We start from the raw sequence: 20,861 nt of genomic DNA, 5'->3' as shown, positions 1-20,861 counted from the left end.
AAAAATCTCTGACTATCCATATTTGGGTCTAGGGATATTATATGAAAGGTAAGCATGCTGCTTTGGTTCAAGCAGTATAAATCAAACTATCTGCTTCTCTTCAGTACCTTATATGCACGTACATTATACTGTTTATCCACATCGTAGTATAAAATATGTAAAAACAGCTATTGTGTGCTGGCTGCCAAAAGCGTATCACGTAAATGTCAGCGAGTAGGTGAACTTAATGTGCAAATTATATTATTATATATGTTACTTACATAGCGCCAGCACACACAAACATACAATAGTTAAGCTTGGACAGTGGGACTCTAGGCGACTTATGCACTATTTAGACCAAGGTGATTGTACACCATTTCCCCCCTTCCCGTGTGCACATGCAAGCAATATAGTGTGCACCTGCAGCAGACATGTTCGTGCAGGTATAAAATGGGTAGAGGGCACTGATTGGCTCATTTGCTAACAAAATGGCTTGCCGGAAGGAGCTCACAGAGCTTAAAAAAGGGGATCATTATAGGCTCGCAATGTCATATTTCCAGGACGATGCTGGACTGGTATACATCAAATTTGGCAACCCGGATGGACTGGGCAGCTTGGAGTCTAGAACCTCTGGGACGAGTTGGACGAAGGGTGGAGCCTACGCCTACTCAAACTTCTTCAGTTTAACAGCTAGGACTGTGCTTTAGGCGGAATGGCAAAACATAACGCCTGCTGTTGTCCAGAAAATTGTGGACAGTGTGCCAAGAAGGATGTCTGCAGTAATCACTGCACATGATGGACCTACAAAGTACTGACGTCAATAAAATCCCACTGATTTATTTGCTGTCAGTGTCCAATAACTTCTGTCTACATAGTGTACAAACAGTGGATCCTCCTTGTTGCTAGTTCAGCGTTACAGAATAATACAAGTATAGGCAGCACTCCCAGGATTCATACAGCAATAAACTCACAGCAGAGCGCAACTCTGTCGTTTCAAACGTATTTCAATGTGAAATACATTTGAAAAGTCAGAGTCATGGCTCGCTGTGAGTTTATTGCTGTATGAATTTGGGGAGTGCCACCTATACTTACCTTGTGTGTGAGTGTCTGTTCGGGGAAGGCACCCAGGTAGACGATTTTATGGTGTTGAGTGGCGGCGGTCTGAAGCAAGATTATAGATAGACACACACACAGTTTCCTAGTCGGCAGCATAAGCCTGCAGCAGTGCTGCTAAGCAAGCTCTACAGGCAAAGCACAATCCTGCGGCAGATTTTTGTAGGAGAACGTCTGTCTTTTTACAGCAAGTACAGGGAGGAGGTACATCTCCATTAAGATCATCAATCATGTTAGAAAATCTAAATAAATGTTCTAGGCACAGTCTTAGAAAACAGATTTCAGACACCATCCCCCATATGTGCTTTGATTCATATTTGCTCGACTATCCTGTCTGGACACTGCATTACTTTAAGATAGGAGAAGATTAGTTTCCTTCAGCAAAAGCAGCTGTCCCTACAATGCCAACACGGCTAATTCTGCCACTCATTTTTAGTGGCAGAATGTTACACAACAATGTTAGTGCAAAGTTCATGCATGTGCACTGCTGGAAAGCACACAGCGCGGTTGGAGTGGTATAATCCAATCAGATACCTCAACCCGGCGCTCCTTCCAATAGGAAGTACCAGGGCCCTGGGACGAATACCATCTGACGATGGCGTAGGTTACCATAGGCAGACTCTGAAAATGTTCAATCCCATCATTCCCCTGATAATGAATGGCCCTGTTACTAAAAACACGCAGGAATAAGTATTTCCGCTTACGTAATGGGCCCATCGGTGATGAGTTATCACAGTTATCACCTAAGTCCCCAAAGGGCTACAAAAAGGTGTCTCCAGTATTAGAGGATATGGAGATAATTTTAATTAACATTATAAAATAAGTACTTCTTGGGTGTATCAAACACATACAATAGGTAAAAACTATTAATTTTTCTCCCCTCATGTGCCCTTCCTTCTCTTACTAATGCCATCTTACACTCAATACTCCCTTTGATGGCACCTAACACAGTGGCGTAAGTTCATTACCATTGCCCGGAGGCAAGTTAGAGTTCAGTGCGCCCCTTGAAGATTCCCAGCTATCTACCCTATTATAGCTATCCCTTCCTCACACAGACCGCCCTCCCACACACACAGTCCCCCCCCCCCCCCCTTCCTTAGCTGCCCTGAAACACCACCATCACACAATCCCCCATCACACAGACTGACTGCCTACCCCTTCTTCCTGCTGCTCCTTATTGACCGTCTGCCTGCTCCCTCCCAACTCTCAGCGGACCTCCGTAGGTGACTTAATGGAATGGGTCTCACTTGCCGAGCCACCTGATTTTCGTGCCATTTCACTCTCCTTAGATGGCCCCAGCACCATCTTGGCATCCTTTTCCCCTAAGGCTGGTGCCACACATAGCGGTACAGCGGGTCCCGTTCATCGGGATCTGCTTGGCCGGAAGGAGTCTGCACAAGGACTCATGTGGCCATCTACACATATGCGGCGGTGCCACAGCCGCCGGATCCAACCCCAGCATGCTGCGGTTGAGACGGATGACAGGACGACGGAATTTCAAGTTGAACACACACATTTGAATGTATGTGTTCACACAGTGCGGCTGTGTCCTCACCCCCCCCCCCTCCCCCTTTGTCAGCTCCCCTCAAAACAGCACATCACCCTCACACAGATCCCCCCTCACATATGCCGTAGGTCTCCCTTCCTTTACTCCAACCACACACACACACCATGCTATCCTCCCCACAGACCCAAACTCCCCAATCAACCATCAGATACACACAGATCGACTCCTCTATCCATACTGAGATGCCCTCCAGGCTCCAAGTCCTAACTGCCGGCTTTGACTTCTGCCGCGGGAGGATCACCTGCTGGGTCCGAAGAGTAGAGCAAGATCAGAGTGCCTCTCCTCTATGCTGTGAACATACTGTAGTGTGGGCTTAATGGGAGTCAAGAGAGTGGCTCAGCCCACACCACTACTGCTCTCTCAGGCTCAGCAAGTGACCCGCCCCCTGCTCTCTTCGGCAGGGCAACAGTCCGGACCCATAGTGCACACATTCCTGACACTGGAGCAGTGGAGTCAGTACCCCTTTAGGGCCGGCACCCGGCGGCAACAGACTGCATTGTCTCAGGTACTGTCCTATATTGTCTCACACTGCACAGTAAGTGCTTTTTTTCTTGTTTTGCTCATTTGTTTATATACTCTGTAACGGGCGCTGCCGGTCGTTTGTGGTGCCATATAAATAAAAGATAATAATAATTTTTATTATTAATGTACTATTAATGTCAGTGCCCTTTTCAACTGTATCTGCCGTTGGCACTGCTACCCACAAAAGCATAACCTCTAATGCAGCTCACTACATCAAAGGAAGAAGGAAAAAAACGAACTCCCCTAATCTAATCAATGGATAGGACAAAAGTGATAAAACAACTTTCACAAGCAGTAGCAATACTCCATAAAATAAGATAAAATATCATGAAAAAAAAACAAATGCTGGGGAAACTGCTGTGGAGGGCACAAAACTACCCTTTCTCCTATACCGGTAGCAGTATGACTCATGAGACATTTTTCACTTCCTTCCACTAATGCTGACTGCACATCCTCAGTAACACAGACACTTAAGAAGTCTCTGCCACTTCAGACACTCACAAAGTGACTCTTGCCACAACCTTTCCTAATCCACAACAACCATGACCCAGTTTTCTGGAGCACGTTTTGTGCTGAAAACTAACTGCTTGGTCCCCTGGTGCTCTCCCTGCTACAACTGGAATGTAAGGAATTCCAGCAGCCTCTGCACAGAACATCTGCTGTTTACTAGAATGGTCAGGAAGAGACATTTACCAGATACCTGCGTAACAGGACTACATTCAGTGCCCCTCTTCACTCTTCAAGTGTACTGCCTGTGCTTCATTACCAAGAAAACAAATCTAGATTTGTCATTTTACTTAAATTAAATAATCCACATTTCTAGCAAAAAAAAAAAAGACACCAAGATCTGTCAGGTTACAAACTGAGGCCCACATTTATCATGCCTTGGAGAGTGATAAATTGCACGGTGTACCGACCAATCAGCTCCTGTCATTTTTCAAACACAGCCTGTAACATGGCAGTTAAGAGTCGATAAATTGGTACTTTATCACTGTGTAATTGATCACTTTCCAAGGCTTGATAAATCTGGGCCAGAGTTTGCAGAACAGCATAAGAGAGACCATGCTTGCTATATGTTACAGGAAACAATATACTGATTGGGCAGTAGAAATGTAAGATTTTGTACATACAACATTCCATCTCATAAAGCTGGTGTCTTGGCGTAACCTACTGGAAAAAAAACATAGTGTAAACCATGATATTTGTATATAGTATATATTAATGAAATGAAACTTCAGAATATTGTACTACGGCACATCCTGTTCTTTCCTATCCCCAGACATTCTGAGGATGATACAGGGCCACCTAAACGGTTTTTTTCCTCGGAAGAAGTTGCAGTCTGCAGTGACATGCATTGTTGGTCCAACTTCTCTGGCACTGCTACTTATGCTCACCGCTTTTAAGCCTTTTTAAATTCATACAGCCACTGGAATATATTATCCTCAATATTGTACCATCTACCTGGCTTTACACTGTCCATATACATTGTTCTCTAGCACGGAGCTGTGCTGCACCCGACTTACAGAGATCCCCCCAGCACACGGGACTGACTGTACATCGGCTGGACCAGAATCACAGCCTTGAGATAGCGGTCAGCAATACCACTGGTCCCCTTACATACGGGACTGGGCGCGACCTTTGTAGTGGTCATACTTGCCTACCATCCCAGATCGTCCGGGAGGCTCCCAAAAATCGGGTGGCGCTCCCAGACCCCCAGAAGTGCTCACTCCCAGTTATTCAGGGTCAGTAATCTGGGCACTGAATAGCATGGGGCGGGGTCATGGTGACATGATCGTTCATCTATGTCCATGTACATCCCACCGATGATGTGACCCCTCCTTTTTTTTATTGTGATGTGATATTACATACAATACATATGCAATCCGCAATGCATACATTTTTTCTGCACACATTCCCAAGAGCGTTCTTAGATTTGTATGTAATTGTATTGTGAATTCTAATTGACACGTTTTACTTCCAACTCAGCAACAATGTGTGAACAATTTGACTCCAGTGATCTACTGGGTCACCAACTGTGATTGGTTGTTTAACATCCTATTGACAATATTATGCCAGCCAGATGCCATTAAGAGAAGGGTTAAAACCATTTTGCCTGTGGAAGTTATTTTAACAAATGAATGATTGTGCAAGTCTGTCTTAATATTTTCTCTCACTTGAACTGCTGGTCTTTGGCTCCTCGGGTTTTCGAAAGAAATCGCTCCGTGAGTTTCTCCAGGTTTCGCGAATAATCCATCTCGATCTCGGCTTTCTTGCGAAAAAAGTCTTGCAAGTCCTGAAGAAGCTGGGTGCGTAGATCACATTGTTGATCCAGACATTTCAGCTGCTCCAACAACTGGGCTCGGATCTCTAAGAAAAGAAATATATTTTAAGTGAATAAACATGTAGGACAGTAATTCAAAAGTATACCCCAAACTACCCACAGTATACATCACATTTGCGGTTTGCAAAAACTGTAATATTCAGACTCAAGTATGCAACTATTAAAAAGATAACGCAACCTAAACTGGCAACACCATTGCCTATTCAAAGAGAGGCCGCTGCAGCAGAAGCGAGGTGAGTGTGGCTTGGAAGAATGTTGGACCCCAGTTAAAATGATATTCAGAATTATTTAGAATTATTATTTAGCTAAATGAAAAACATTGATATTTGGGTGGAGTTATTTTTAAAGGTTAAAAACATTATTCAGTGTTACCCAGGCAGCTTTGTTAAAAAAGTAAAATAAATAGACTATTGACCCTGCAATCTGTTACGGACCATTTACCAAACATGCTACATCTTGATGACTTAATGGGACTTGATACTGGCCAAAGAACTGAAAATGCAGTCAGTTAATCTCGCTCTTGATTTGTTGAGCATACAAACGAATCAAACATGCTCATTTTAAAGACAATATTTTAGTGGTGCTTTGGCACTAAGGACAGTAATATGGTAAGCTTTATCTCACAACAAATTCACGAATGCTGCATAGCAGTGCTGTAGGGCTACGTTTGCAAGTTTCTATGGTGAATGAATTGCTTCTAGGAGAAGCATGGTATTTTGCTAGAGTCAGTTCAAGTGCTCTGGCCAATACTCTGAAGCAGGAGAAAAATGTGCTTTTTATGCAGTGTTGTATGTGTGATCCCCAAGCCTTATTGTACACAAGGCAGCCATTTCTAATGTCTCTCCTCGTGTCCTAAATATGAGGTTATAGAGCCTCACAAGTAATGTGTAGTTATGCAGAGCAGTTATGTCACTGGTAGAAGCAACTAAAGTGTGGATGGGGGAAGCTACACACGTGTGTGTGTGTGTGTGTGTGTGTGTGTGTGTGTGTGTGTGTGTGTGTGTGTGTGGTGTGTATACACATATATACACACACACGTATATATGATAGATAGATAGATAGATAGATAGAGAAGAATAAGGATAAAAAGCATTCATGAGAGGAGCCAAAAACACTTACAAAGTGATATAGGATCAAACAATGGTAAAATTATAGGAAAATTTGAATAAAACAGAAGCCGAAGAACCAGACCTACAACTCAATTGCCTTTAGTAATATACAGTATATGGTTGATAATATAACTTTCTTCTCTATACAGTATGTTAGCAAAAGTCTTAATAATCACGCTGAAGTCCACACTGCTTTACCAATATATAGCTTTCGCCATCTGGCATTCTGCTAGTCCCATAAGTTCGCAAAAATAAGGCAAAGGCAGAGGTATGACTCCCACCCTGGGTGAAAACCTTTGGTGGTAATGGCATGCTTTGGTAGGATGCAATAAAGAGGTCTGCACCACACTTACTGCAGGAGTAGCAGCAGGTCTCAGTGCTCCCACAGCAATGTCAGGAATTTCCTGACCCACTCAGATTTCAATGCAGCAGCGCAGAGTGGGGCTCAATACTGCTTTGTTCAGCTGTGCCGAGCCCACAATGACTGGATTCCTGACAGCCCACAAGACCTAGGGTAACAGACAGCCCATGTGCCCTCACACTGCAGGGCACAGACTTAACTCCTAATCTGCTTGGGACGTTCATTACATTTCAAACTTTATTAGAACTGAAAACAACCAATGTATTTTTTTTTTTTTAACAGATGGATTGCACAGGGATGTATGAATGGGGTAATAAAAAATGACAACCATACTTCTATAAATCACACTAATATTTATTATTATTTATGATGGCAATATTTTGTGCAGCTACAAAAGATATTGTAACTAAAACAGGACTATCAATGTTTCATGCTTATAGATACCAAACCACACTGCTCCAAACACTGTCTCAATTAAATGAATCCAGTTTTTAAAAACTGTTCCAGGTTATACACTTGTACTGCAACTACTAGAAAATAAAGCAACAACTAGACACCAACTTATTATGTATATATATATATATATATATATATATATATATGTGTGTGTATGTATGTAACTTAGTACAATAGAGTATAGATGGTCCAAAGGAGCCGGTGCACTTCGAAATTCTTCAAACAGGGTGTGCTGGTTCCTCCCCTCTATGCCCTCCCCCACAGCCCAGTCTAGGAAAACTGTGCCCGAAGGAGAATATTTGAGAAGAGGAAGCATGACAAGCCAACGAGTGGTGAGACTAACCACTTCAAACAACTTCAGTCAAACAACAAACAAGAAGAACAAGAACAAACTTGCAGAAAAGTCAAAGCACAGAGGCGGGCGCCCAATATCCCTTATGGACTACAAGAAAAGGATTTACCGGTAGGTAATTAAAATCCTATTTTCCCTAACATCCATAAGGGATACTGGGGTCACGTAGTATGATGAGGATGTCCGAAAGCTCCCAGAACGGGTGGGAACGTGCTGAGACATCTGTAGTACCGAATGTCCGAATAGGACATCCTCCTTCGCCAGGGTATAAACCCTGTAGAACTTGACAAACATGACTGTCCCTGACCAGGTAGCGGCCCGGCATAGTTGCAAAGCCAAGACACCACGGGCAGCCACCCAGGAGGAACCCACCAACCTAGTAGAGTGGGCCTTGATAGGATCGTGGAATAGGTAAGGGCGCCGAAGTGTAGGCCTGCTGAATGGTAAGCCTAATCCAACGAGCAATTGACTGCTTCGAAGCAGGGCAACCCTTCTTTTGAGCATCATACAGCACAAAGAGGGAATCCGACTTTCGGACAGCAGCCGCCCTCTTGACGTAGATCTTCAGGGCTCGCACCACATCCAAGGACTCAGAATTCAAGGAAGTGGGCGAAGCCGCCGGAACAACAATAGGCTGATTTAGATGGAACGCAGAAACCACTTTTGGCAGGGACAGTTGACGAGTCCTAAGCTCTGCTCTGTCCTTATGAAAGACCAAATAAGTACTCTTGCAGGACAAAGCACCAAGCTCCGAAACACGTCTAGTCGAAGCTAAGGCCAAAAGCATAACCATGTAAAGTACTTGTCCTCCACGGACATCAATGGTTCAAACCAAGAGGATTGCAGAAAGGTCAAAACCACGTTTAGATCCCAAGGTGCTGTAGGCGGCACAAAGGAGGCTGGATGCGAAGGAAACCTGCAAGAATGTCTGAACCTCAGGAATTCTAGCCAATTTCTTCTAAAAGAAAATGGACAAGGCTGAGATCTGCACCTTTATGGAGCCCAACCGCATGCCCATGTCCACACCAGCCTGTAAGAAACGCAAAAAGCTCCCCAAGTTGAAATCTGCAGCAGGATACCTCCGGCCCTCACACTAGGAGACATAACGTTTCCAGATATGATGATAATGCTTCGATGTGACTGCCTTCCTGGCTTGAAGCATGGTTGCAATAACCTTGTCCGGAATACCCTTCTCAGCCAGAATGTACTGCTCAACCGGAACATTCTACTTGAGACATGAGTCTGAACCAACTTTTGAATGGCCTCCTGTAACGTAAGGCACATGTCCTCAGAAGCTGGTAAGCCTGACCTGGGAAATCAGGTCTTTCACCCAAGCATCCTGGAAGGAGCTTCTCCAAATTAGGCAGAAGAATATCAGATGACCTCCCACCCCGAGATCCCCCGGGAGTGGAGGGACACCGTAATGCTGAGGACATTGAGGAGACCGAGCTGATGTCCTGGTCCTAAGGCCCTGTGGTGGTAGGATTACGTGATTTACCTCTGGAGCGTATTGCTACATTTTGGGCACCTCTGGTTTTTCCCTTAAACCTTGCGGTCTAAAAGGACTGCAGGGAAGGTCCAGTGTAAGAGCGTCTAGCCGGTTGAGCTGCAGACGGGAGGTACGTGGATTTTCCAGCTGTAGCCTTGGAAATCCATGTGTCTAGCTCACATCCAAATAGCCAATCTCCTCTGAAAGGTAAAGCCTCCACACTTTTTTCGACTCTGCGTCCGCAACCCACTGACGCATTCACATCACCCTGCATGCAGAAACCACCATGGTAGAAGTACGAGCATTAATAATGCCAATGCCTCTGATCGAGAAAATAAGCAGATTCCTGGATATGCTGAATCAGCGTAACCATTTCTGCCAGGGATTTATCACCAGTAAGGCCCTCTTGAAGGTTACCCGCCCAGGTGTGAACTGTGCGAGTCACCCAAAAGTCAGCAATAATAGGCCTCTGGGAGGCTCCTGCTGCAACATAAATAGATTTCAAAGTGTTTTCTATTTTCCTGTCTGCAGGTTCCTTTAGGGCAGCAGCCCCCGGAACTGGTAGCACCATCTTTTTTGACAGGCGTGATACCGAAACATCTATAGCAGGGGGAGTCTCCCAGATCTTTCGCCCTCAGGAGCAAACGGAAAGGCGGCAACTAATTTCTTTGTCACCTGGAATTTCTTGTCAGGAGAAACCCATGGTTCTCCGAAAAGATCATCCAGCTCCTTAGAATCAGGAAAGGTGACAAGTACTTTTTACTGTGGAGAGTAAAAAAGATTGCTGTACCTCTGCTTCATTCCCAGGAATGTGCAAAAATAAGAATTTACTCACCGGTAATTCTATTTCTCGTAGTCCGTAGTGGATGCTGGGACTCCGTAAGGACCATGGGGAATAGCGGCTCCGCAGGAGACTGGGCACAACTATAAAGAAAGCTTTAGACTACTGGTGTGCACTGGCTCCTCCCACTATGACCCTCCTCCAGACTTCAGTTAGGATACTGTGCCCGGAAGAGCTGACACAATAAGGAAGGATGAGTCCCGGGTAAGACTCATACCAGCCACACCAATCACACCGTATAACTCGTGATACAATACCCAGTTAACAGTATGATAACAACTGAGCCTCTCAACAGATGGCTCAACAATAACCCATTAGTTAAGCAATAACTATATACAAGTATTGCAGACAATCCGCACTTGGGATGGGCGCCCAGCATCCACTACGGACTACGAGAAATAGAATTACCGGTGAGTTAATTCTTATTTTCTCCGACGTCCTAAGTGGATGCTGGGACTCCGTAAGGACCATGGGGATTATACCAAAGCTCCCAAACGGGCGGGAGAGTGCGGATGACTCTGCAGCACCGAATGGGCAAACTCTAGGTCCTCCTCAGCCAGGGTGTCAAACTTGTACAATTTAGCAAACGTGTTTGACCCCGACCAAGTAGCTGCTCGGCAAAGTTGAAGAGCCGAGACCCCTCGGGCAGCCGCCCAAGAAGAGCCCACCTTCCTCGTGGAATGGGCTTTCACTGATTTAGGATGCGGCAGTCCAGCCGCAGAATGTGCAAGCTGAATCGTACTACAGATCCAGCGAGCAATAGTCTGCTTTGAAGCAGGTGCACCCAACTTGTTGCGCGCATACAGGATAAAGAGCGAGTCAGTCTTTCTGACTCCAGCTGTCCTGGAAACATAGATTTTCAGGGCCCTGACTACGTCCAACAACTTGGAAGCCTCCAAGTCTTTTGTAGCCGCAGGCACCATGATAGGTTGGTTCAGATGAAAAGCTGATACCACTTTAGGGAGAAACTGGGGACGAGTCCTCAATTCCGCCCTATCCATATGGAAAATCAGATAAGGGCTTTTACATGACAAAGCCGCCAATTCTGATACACGCCTGGCCGAAGCCAAGGCCAACAACATGACCACTTTCCACGTGAGATATTTCAAATCCACGGTTTTCAGTGGCTCAAACCAATGTGACTTTAGGAAATCCAACACCACGTTGAGATCCCAAGGTGCCACTGGAGGCACAAAAGGGGGCTGAATATGCAGCACTCCCTTAACAAAAGTCTGAACTTCAGGTAGTGAAGCCAGTTCTCTCTGGAAGAAAATCGATAGAGCCGAAATCTGGACCTTAATGGAACCCAATTTAAGGCCCATAGTCACCCCTGACTGTAGGAAGTGCAGGAAACGGCCCAGCTGAAATTCCTCAGTTGGGGCCTTCCTGGCCTCACACCACGCAACATATTTCCGCCAAATGCGGTGATAATGGTTTGCGGTTACTTCTTTCCTGGCTTTAATCAGCGTAGGAATGACTTCCTCCGGAATGCCCTTTTCCTTCAGGATCCGGTGTTCAACCGCCATGCCGTCAAACGCAGCCGCGGTAAGTCTTGGAACAGACAGGGCCCCTGCTGCAGCAGGTCTTGTCTGAGCGGTAGAGGCCATGGGTCCTCCGAGATCCTTTCTTGAAGTTCCGGGTACCAAACTCTTCTTGGCCAATCCGGAACAATGAGTATAGTTCTTACTCCTCTTCTCCGTATTATCCTCAGTACCTTTGGTATGAGAGGAAGAGGAGGGAACACATAAACCGACCGGTACACCCACGGTGTCACTAGAGCGTCCACAGCTATCGCCTGCGGGTCTCTTGACCTGGCGCAATACTTTTCTAGCTTTTTGTTTAGGCGGGACGCCATCATGTCCACCTGTGGCCTTTCCCAACGGTTTACAATCATTTGAAAGACTTCTGGATGAAGTCCCCACTCTCCCGGGTGGAGGTCGTGCCTGCTGAGGAAGTCTGCTTCCCAGTTGTCCACTCCCGGAATGAACACTGCTGACAGTGCTAACACGTGATTTTCCACCCATCGGAGAATCCTTGTGGCTTCTGCCATTGCCGTCCTGCTTCTCGTGCCGCCCTGTCGGTTTACATGGGCGACCGCCGTGATGTTGTCTGACTGGATCAGTACCGGCTGGTTTTGAAGCAGGGGTTTTGCCTGACTTAGGGCATTGTAAATGGCCCTTAGTTCCAGAATATTTATGTGCAGGGAAGTCTCCTGACTTGACCATAGTCCTTGGAAGTTTCTTCCCTGTGTGACTGCCCCCCAGCCTCGAAGGCTGGCATCCGTGGTCACCAGGACCCAGTCCTGTATGCCGAATCTGCGGCCCTCTTGAAGATGAGCACTCTGCAGCCACCACAGCAGAGACACCCTTGATCTTGGAGACAGGGTTATCAGCCGATGCATCTAAAGATGCGATCCGGACCACTTGTCCAACAGGTCCCATTGAAAGGTTCTTGCATGAAACCTGCCGAATGGAATCGCTTCGTAGGAAGCTACCATCTTTCCCAGGATACGCGTGCAGTGGTGCACCGACACCTGTTTTGATTTTAGGAGGCCTCTGACTAGAGATGACAGCTCCTTGGCCTTCTCCTCCGGGAGAAACACTTTTTTCTGTGCTGTGTCCAGAACCATCCCCAGGAACAGTAGACGTGTCGTAGGGACCAGCTGTGACTTTGGAATGTTTAGAATCCAGCCGTGCTGTTGTAGCACCTCCCGAGATAGTGCTACCCCGACCAACAACTGCTCTCTGGACCTCGCCTTTATCAGGAGATCGTCCAAGTACGGGATAATTAAAACTCCCTTCTTTCGAAGGAGTATCATCATTTCGGCCATTACCTTGGTAAAGACCCTCGGAGCCGTGGATAGACCGAACGGCAACGTCTGGAATTGGTAATGACAATCCTGTACCACAAATCTGAGGTACTCCTGGTGAGGATGGTAAATGGGACATGCAGGTAAGCATCCTTGATGTCCAGTGATACCATGTAATCCCCCTCGTCCAGGCTTGCAATAACCGCCCTGAGCGATTCCATCTTGAACTTGAATTTTTTTTATATACGTGTTCAAGGATTTCAAATTTAAAATGGGTCTCACCGAACCGTCCGGTTTCGGTACCACAAACATTGTGGAATAGTAACCCCGTCCTTGTTGAAGTAGGGGTACCTTTACTATCACCTGTTGTGAATACAGCTTGTGAATTGCCTGTAACACTGCCTCCCTGCCTGAGGGAGTGGTTGGCAAGGCAGATTTGAGGAAACGGCGGGGGGGGGGGGGGGGGGGAGACGTCTCGAATTCCAGCTTGTACCCCTGAGATACTATCTGAAAAATCCAGGGATCCACCCGTGAGCGAGCCCACTGATTGCTGAAATATTTGAGACGGGCCCCCACCGTACCTGGCTCCGCCTGTGGAGCCCCAGCGTCATGCTGTGGACTTAGAGGAAGCGGGGGAGGACTTTTGCTCCTGGGAACTGGCTGTATGCTGCAGCTTTTTTCCCCTACCTCTGCCTCTGGGCAGAAAGGACGCGCCTTTAACCCGCTTGCCCCTATTGGGCCGAAAGGACTGTACCTGATAATACAGTGCTTTCTTTGGCTGTGAGGGAACATGGGGTAAAAATGTAGACTTCCCAGCTGTTGCTGTGGAAACGAGGTCCGAGAGACCATCCCCGAACAACTCCTCACCCTTATAAGGCAGAACTTCCATGTGCCTTTTGGAATCTGCATCTCCTGTCCACTGCCGAGTCCATAACCCTCTCCTGGCAGAAATGGACATTGCACTAATTTTGGATGCCAGCCGGCAAATATCCCTCTGTGCATCCCTCATGTATAAAAGTGCGTCTTTTATATGCTCTACGGTTAGCAATATAGTGTCCCTGTCTAGGGTATCAATATTTTCTGAAAGGGAATCTGACCATGCAGCTGCAGCACTGCACATCCATGCTGAAGCAATAGCTGGTCTCAGTATAACACCTGTGTGTGTATATATAGATTTCAGGATAGCCTCCTGCTTTCTATCAGCAGATTCCTTCAGGGCGGCCGTATCCGGAGACGGTAGTGCCACCTTCTTTGACAAGCGTGTGAGCGCTTTATCCACTCTAGGGGATGTTTCCCAACGTGACCTATCCTCTGGCGGGAAAGGGTACGCCATTAGTAACCTCTTAGAAATTACCAGCTTCTTATCAGGGGAAGCCCACGCTTCTTCACACACTTCATTTAACTCCTCAGATGGAGGAAAAGCTACTGGTAGTTTTTTCTCTCCAAACATAATACCCTTTTTTGTGGTACCGGGGGTAACATCAGAAATGTGCAACACATTTTTTTTTGCCTCAATCATGTAACGTGTGGCCCTACTGGAAGTTACATTAGTCTCATCGTCGTCGACACTGGAGTCAGTATCCGTGTCGACATCTGTGTCTGCCATCTGAGGTAGCGGGCGTTTTAGAGCCCCTGATGGCTTTTGAGACGCCTGGGCAGGCACAGGCTGAGAAGCCAGCTGTCCCACATTTGGTATGTCGTCAAACCTTTTATGTAAGGAGTCGACACTATCGCGTAATTCCTTCCACTCCGGTGTCGACCCCGCAGGGGGTGACATCACATTTACAGGCATCTGCTCCGCCTCAACATAAGCCTCCTCATCAAACATGTCGACACAGCCGTACCGACACACCGCAAACACACAGGGAATGCTCTGACAGAGGACAGGACCCCACAAAGCCCTTCGGGGAGACAGAGAGAGAGTATGCCAGCACACACCAGAGTGCTATATAACACAGGGATCCCACTATAAACGAGTGTTTTCCCTTATAGCTGCTTTTTTTAATATATATATATATATATATATATATATATATATATATATATATCTCCTGCGCCTAAATTTAGTGCCCCCCCTCTCTTTTTTACCCTTCTGTAGGTTTCAGACTGCAGGGGAGAGCCAGGGAGCTTCCTTCCAGCGGAGCTGTGAGGGAAAAATGGCGCCAGTGTGCTGAGGGAGATGGCCCCGCCCCTTTTCCGGCGGACTTCTCCCGCTTTTTCTGGAATACTGGCAGGGGTATTTTTTACATCTATAGCTTCTAGGACTATATATGATGTAGATTTGCCAGCCAAGGTGTCTTATATTGCCCTCAGGGCGCCCCCCCAACCCCAGCGCCCTGCACCCATCAGTGACCGGAGTGTGAGGTGTACATGAGGAGCAATGGCGCACAGCTGCAGTGCTGTGCGCTACCTTGGTGAAGACCGAAGTCTTCTGCCGCCGATTTTCCGGACCTCTTCATGCTTCTGGCTCTGTAAGGGGGACGGCGGCGCGGCTCCGGGAATGAACACCAAGGTCGGGTCCTGCGGTCGATCCCTCTGGAGCTAATGGTGTCCAGTAGCCTAAGAAGCCCAAACTACCACCTGTTAGGTAGGTTCGCTTCTTCTCCCCTTAGTCCCTCGCTGCAGTGAGTCTGTTGCCAGCAGATCTCACTGTAAAATAAAAAACCTAAATATACTTTCTTTCTAGGAGCTCAGGAGAGCCCCTAGTGTGCATCCAGCTCAGCCGGGCACAAGATTCTAACTGAAGTCTGGAGGAGGGTCATAGTGGGAGGAGCCAGTGCACACCAGTAGTCTAAAGCTTTCTTTATAGTTGTGCCCAGTCTCCTGCGGAGCCGCTATTCCCCATGGTCCTTACGGAGTCCCAGCATCCACTTAGGACGTCAGAGAAACATACCTTATAGCAAGTATAAGTGACTCCACTCCATGCGTAGTAGAGCAATCTTCCACCTCAGCAGAAGATTCCAGCTCCTCTTCCTCCTCCACCTCTGGTACCTCCTCCTCAGATTTAGAGAGAGAATGTCAGGTAACCCCCGCTTTTGGGGTAGTTGAGAGAGGGGATATTTGTCTGCTCTCTGCCTTATCCTTAGTCAGAGCAGCCATAGACTGTTGTAATTGCAGCCTTTACGGTCTAGCAGTAGTTAACTCATTGGACATGTAATCCAGCATAGTTTTAATAGAACATAGCCAAGCTGGTTCCTGTAAATCACCCCCGGAAGCACCATAGTCTTGTGAAGGCTGACTACATTGCTCAAACATGAGAGAATCTGCAAGTGAGGGAGAAAACCTGGTGTGACATACATTACACACAGCTTTCTTCACCACGGTGACAGGGAACATTAATACCCACAACCACACACAGACACAGGTAACACAGGTACAAGCAAGCCTGCCCAGCCCATTATGTGTGGAGAGAAACAGAGATGGAGGGACCAGCTCCCAGCCTGTAACTAACAATTTAGAAGTTAGAAAGTTAGGCAATATGGTTGTTAATGTGTGAGGAGCCTAAGAAAAGGTTCCCAGAGTGGGCCCTTTACTACACCCCTGTACCAGCATCTGGCTGTGGAGTATTTCCTGGAGGAGCTGGCCGTCTTGCTGCAGCGCTGAGAATGCAGAAAATGGCGCCAGGAAGCCGCTGGTCCTGCTCTGAGGTAGCTCTGCCACCTTACATGGCACCGGAGCTATAGTAGTTATTTATACTGGCAAGTCCCCTGATATGTGTAAAAGAGGCCCATAACACCTATTTTAACTGCCGCGCCACAACAAGAACCGAGGGACCACGCTATCGGGACCCGCAGCAACACTCACCACTTGATGTACTTCAGGCTCTGTGCTGGGGGTTTGCGGCGTGCTGCGGGTGTGTGTGCGCAAGAGCGCAATGCCTGAGGTACACTGACCCCCAGGACCGTTGTCCTGTCAACGGGCTCCGACTCAACGCCTTAGGGAGGCCGGTGTCTGTTCCCCACAGCATCCCTCAGCGCAGGTAGGCTGTTGCCAAGCAGCCTACCTGAAAAGAAAAATGTTCTTTTTCAATGAAACCGAAGAAAAAATCCTCTGGAGCTCTTGAGTGTGCATCTTCTCCAGAGGGCACATTTTTCTAAACTGGGCTGTGGGGGAGGGCATAGAGGGGAAGAGGCAGCAAACCCTGTTTGAAGAATTTAAAGTGCACCTGCTCCCTTGGACCCCATCTATACCCTATCGTACTAAGTGGCCCCAGTATCCCTTATGGATGTTAGAGAAATAAATATAGTATAATTATATATTATATATTACACTCAGAGACAACAGCGGATCAAATTAATGTTATATTCCATATGGAATATAACATTTATTTGATCCGCTGTTGTCTCTGAGTGCCGTTTCATACATACATATATACATGGTCCATCCATATCAATATAGTGTGTGTATGTGTGTGTGTGTGTGTGTGTGTGTGTGTGTACACACACACACTATATTACATACATGCATACCTACACCACACACTGCAAAATAACTCCCTTTCAGATGTGGATGGACTATGATTCTGTTCCAACAGATGCATTTTCATTGTGAAAAACTAATTATGTCAAGGGAGTGAAGACGTACCAGCATACCGACACAGGGATCCCGGCGGGGAGGGGCGAGTGCAGCAAGCCCCTTGTGGGCTCGCTGTGCTCGCCATGCTGCTTGCTTGTTGGCGACCTGTTGTCGCCATGGGTTCTATTCCCACTCTATGGGTGTCGTGGACATCCACAAGTGGAAATAGTCCCTGTTGGTCGGCATGCCAACCGTCGGGATAGTGATGGGGCAGGATGTTGGTGGAGGTCATGTGACCGTCGGTCTCCCAACCACCAGTCACATGAATACCACCCCCCTATGTCACCCATATTGTAAAACCACCAGCCTGCACTGCAGGGGTGAGAGAGTAGAAATGTCCCCCGACACCTCATCACTGTTCCCTACCCAGGACCAACACGTGCTTTGTTGCAGGACACTCATGGCCAGACCTGTCTGTATAGATGTTGCCCTCTTGTTTCTTATGATTGGAAACAGTATGTGCGACCAGGGGAAAGTGGGAGGGGGTCGGGTCAGAGGGTTCACACAGGAAAATAAAATAAAAATGCAAATAAGAAATTGAGAGAAGCAATCCCCATTAGATCAATGGTTTACAGCTACCAATGACCCAATAGGGGATGCGCTTGGCATCCCGGCAGTCAAGATGCTGGCCGAGTAATAGGACCAGGTAGTTAATAGCAATACAGAGAACAGAGTAGACAATGTTATTCCAATCACTTATAATAGTTATATATTTTAAATCAATGCAAGAAGGTCAAAGACCTGCATTATATGCAACATCAAATATGTGCACACAGGATGTGGCCAATGTCAAAGATCTCAGACTGCCACATACAAATGAAAAATTCACGGTAAGACCAGAATTACATTCGTATCTAAGTATAATTAGCACAATAAGAGTGACCAGCCATGCAAGGGATAGAATTGCAAACCAAATACACAATCTAGCAGGAAACTAGTGACATATGATACTGTGGAAAGAGGTGATGGCTGAGAGAACACAGAAAAGGCGTTGGTTCTGTGCAAAGTTCTTGCCAAGTCCAAACAGTGCTTATAACAACCACACATTTACACCAACAGTAACAACTTGGTGCATGTAAAAGCGCAAACTCAAAATGTAAAATATTCTGCAAAAAAATACCTTAAACTTTTGAAGCCAGTTGTACGCTAGCTTTACAATATTCTTGGTGTCATTGTGTAATTTTGTAATTAAATCCCCTTTGTCAACAACGATTAGTATGTTTTTATCTGTACTGGCACTTTGCCAGGGGAGCTTAGGATAAGGGCATTTAACACAATGATAAACACTTCCTGTATGATAAACATAACAGTTGAAGGGTTTCAGTTCACTAAAACAGAAAATGCTTGCCACCAAAGATGTGTCACACGAATAAAAAAAAAAAAAAAAATCATTTTTAAAGGAACGGAACATTGTGTGTGTGTGTGTGTGTGTGTGTGTGTGTGTGTGTGTGTGTGTGTGTGTGTGTGTGGCTCTAAAAAAGTTTTTTCTTTTTTTCTTTTTAAGATCTTGCAAAGCATGTTTGTTACTGTAGTTTTTAGTGCCATTGGAGGGGACTGTACTAAATGCTGTCACTGTAGTCACTACATACATGACACTAGTAAAACAGAGTGGGTATGATGTCATTGAAAGCAATGTGTTCTGTTTTCAGACATGTTTATATGATTTGTAGTAGCGTTAAAAACAACACTGAAGATAAAGCCAATGGCTAAGATGCCTAATGATTGCTACAATTAATCTTTTTATCAACTTTTTTTGAAGCACTTCGATGTACAGTAGCCTGCACTGGGGCAGGTACTGCAATACAGAGGAGTCCTACATCCTTGCTGCAATCACGTTAAACAGCCCTTCTAGTTCTGCAGTCACACAAAGAATATAGGCATGCCGCATATCATTATAAATCAGCAGAGTCTGCTTGTACATCGTATTTGCATCGCTATGAATAAGACACACAAGCAGACTTCGTAACGTAGCATTTCGTATGCAGATACCGCTGCAGTCACAAAGAATATAGGCGAGAATATATAATCAGCAGTCTGCTTGTGCATCTTATTTGCATAGTGATGCCAATAAGACGCATTTTCAGCAAAAAAAAAAAAAAAAAGGAGGTCTAACGCTAGCAGAGCTACCCAGGAACTGCCGGCTCACTCCTCCAGGCATCTTGTGGTGCATGGCGTATTGAGACTAGATGTATGAGGATACATCTGTATGTGTATTTTTTTTATGGGAGTAAATTTTCTCCATTTCAGCAGCGTAACTATAATAATTGAAGCCGTCCAATAGAAGCCGCCTGGACCGCTATATTCCTAGGTATTTTTCAACCCAAATTTAAATCAATGCATTTTCACATAATCCTACCATAAAGACTAACTTTTATTGTTGCTGTGTATAGGTGTTCTACAGAAATATTGTCTGTAGAAAATTAAATCAGTTATTTGGTTTCCAATATAAGGTTTATCAAAATACTGATAGTCTCGGACATAATGTAAAAAACACAAAAACCTAGAAACAGCACAAATGAAACTAGGTGCATTGGCGTCTGATAAGCATTCATACCATTATCATCAATGGGCGCAACTAATCACCAGAAGCGAATGCATCACAATTAAATTGCGACAATGGGTGGTCACAAGCAATAATCATGCCACAGAGTGATTACAATTCATTTGTGTTGATCAACCCCATAGGAAATAAACTTCTTTAAAATGGGCGATCGCTTGTAGGCAATTAATGACCCGTTATTGAGTGACAGAAAATCGCTTGCCTAGTTTAGACCATAGATTTAAACACTTTTTGTATGCATTCCTTTGCTCACATAATGGACTCATTTACCAAGAGGATCTAAGAGGAGGGAAAAAAATAAACAATTTGGCGAATGTTAAAATATAAGCCCAGAGTAATACTGTAGTATAATGCTTTAGAAATGCTCTCATAACAGAACTATAAATTATAGATTATTTTGCTTAGGCTGTTACTCCTTTTTAGAATTATAGGAACATACCAAGGACTCAATAAAATGTTAACTACTAATAAAGTGCTGTTTTCACAAAGCCTTAATTTTTATGACAATTTATTTATACACTATATGAGCACAGATTTTTCAAGGGAGAAATTCAAGCAATTCGCTACTCCTCCAAACTCTGAGGCCAACATACTATATTTAAATACCTACTGTAGTAACTAAACCGGAAATTATTACATTGGTTTAAGATTTATGACCAAAGTAGTTTAGCATTATAACCGCTACTACTAATAGTAATAAAAAAACAGTGATAATATAATAATTATTTTTAAAACACTAATAAAAATAACAATATTGTTGTTGTTGTTGTTATTGTTATTATCATTA

The 20,861-nt window shown here is 45.4% G+C and overlaps 1 protein-coding gene across 2 annotated transcripts in view; it reads right to left on the bottom strand.

The window, feature by feature from the left end:
* Window positions 1–20,861, bottom strand: part of SRGAP2 (SLIT-ROBO Rho GTPase activating protein 2) — a 244,691-nt gene that overhangs the window by 106,997 nt on the left and 116,833 nt on the right. For both annotated transcript variants that reach the window (XM_063955161.1, XM_063955162.1), the window contains exon 3: window positions 5,356–5,548. In XM_063955161.1, coding sequence (XP_063811231.1) covers window positions 5,356–5,548 — 193 coding nt within the window. The remainder of the gene's footprint in view (window positions 1–5,355; window positions 5,549–20,861) is intronic.

Source organism: Pseudophryne corroboree, chromosome 2 (assembly GCF_028390025.1).
Source record: "Pseudophryne corroboree isolate aPseCor3 chromosome 2, aPseCor3.hap2, whole genome shotgun sequence".
Taxonomy (NCBI): Eukaryota; Metazoa; Chordata; class Amphibia; order Anura; family Myobatrachidae; genus Pseudophryne; species Pseudophryne corroboree.
The sequence above is the reverse complement of the archived record's forward strand: the minus strand, read 5'-3'. Positions and strand labels throughout refer to the sequence as shown.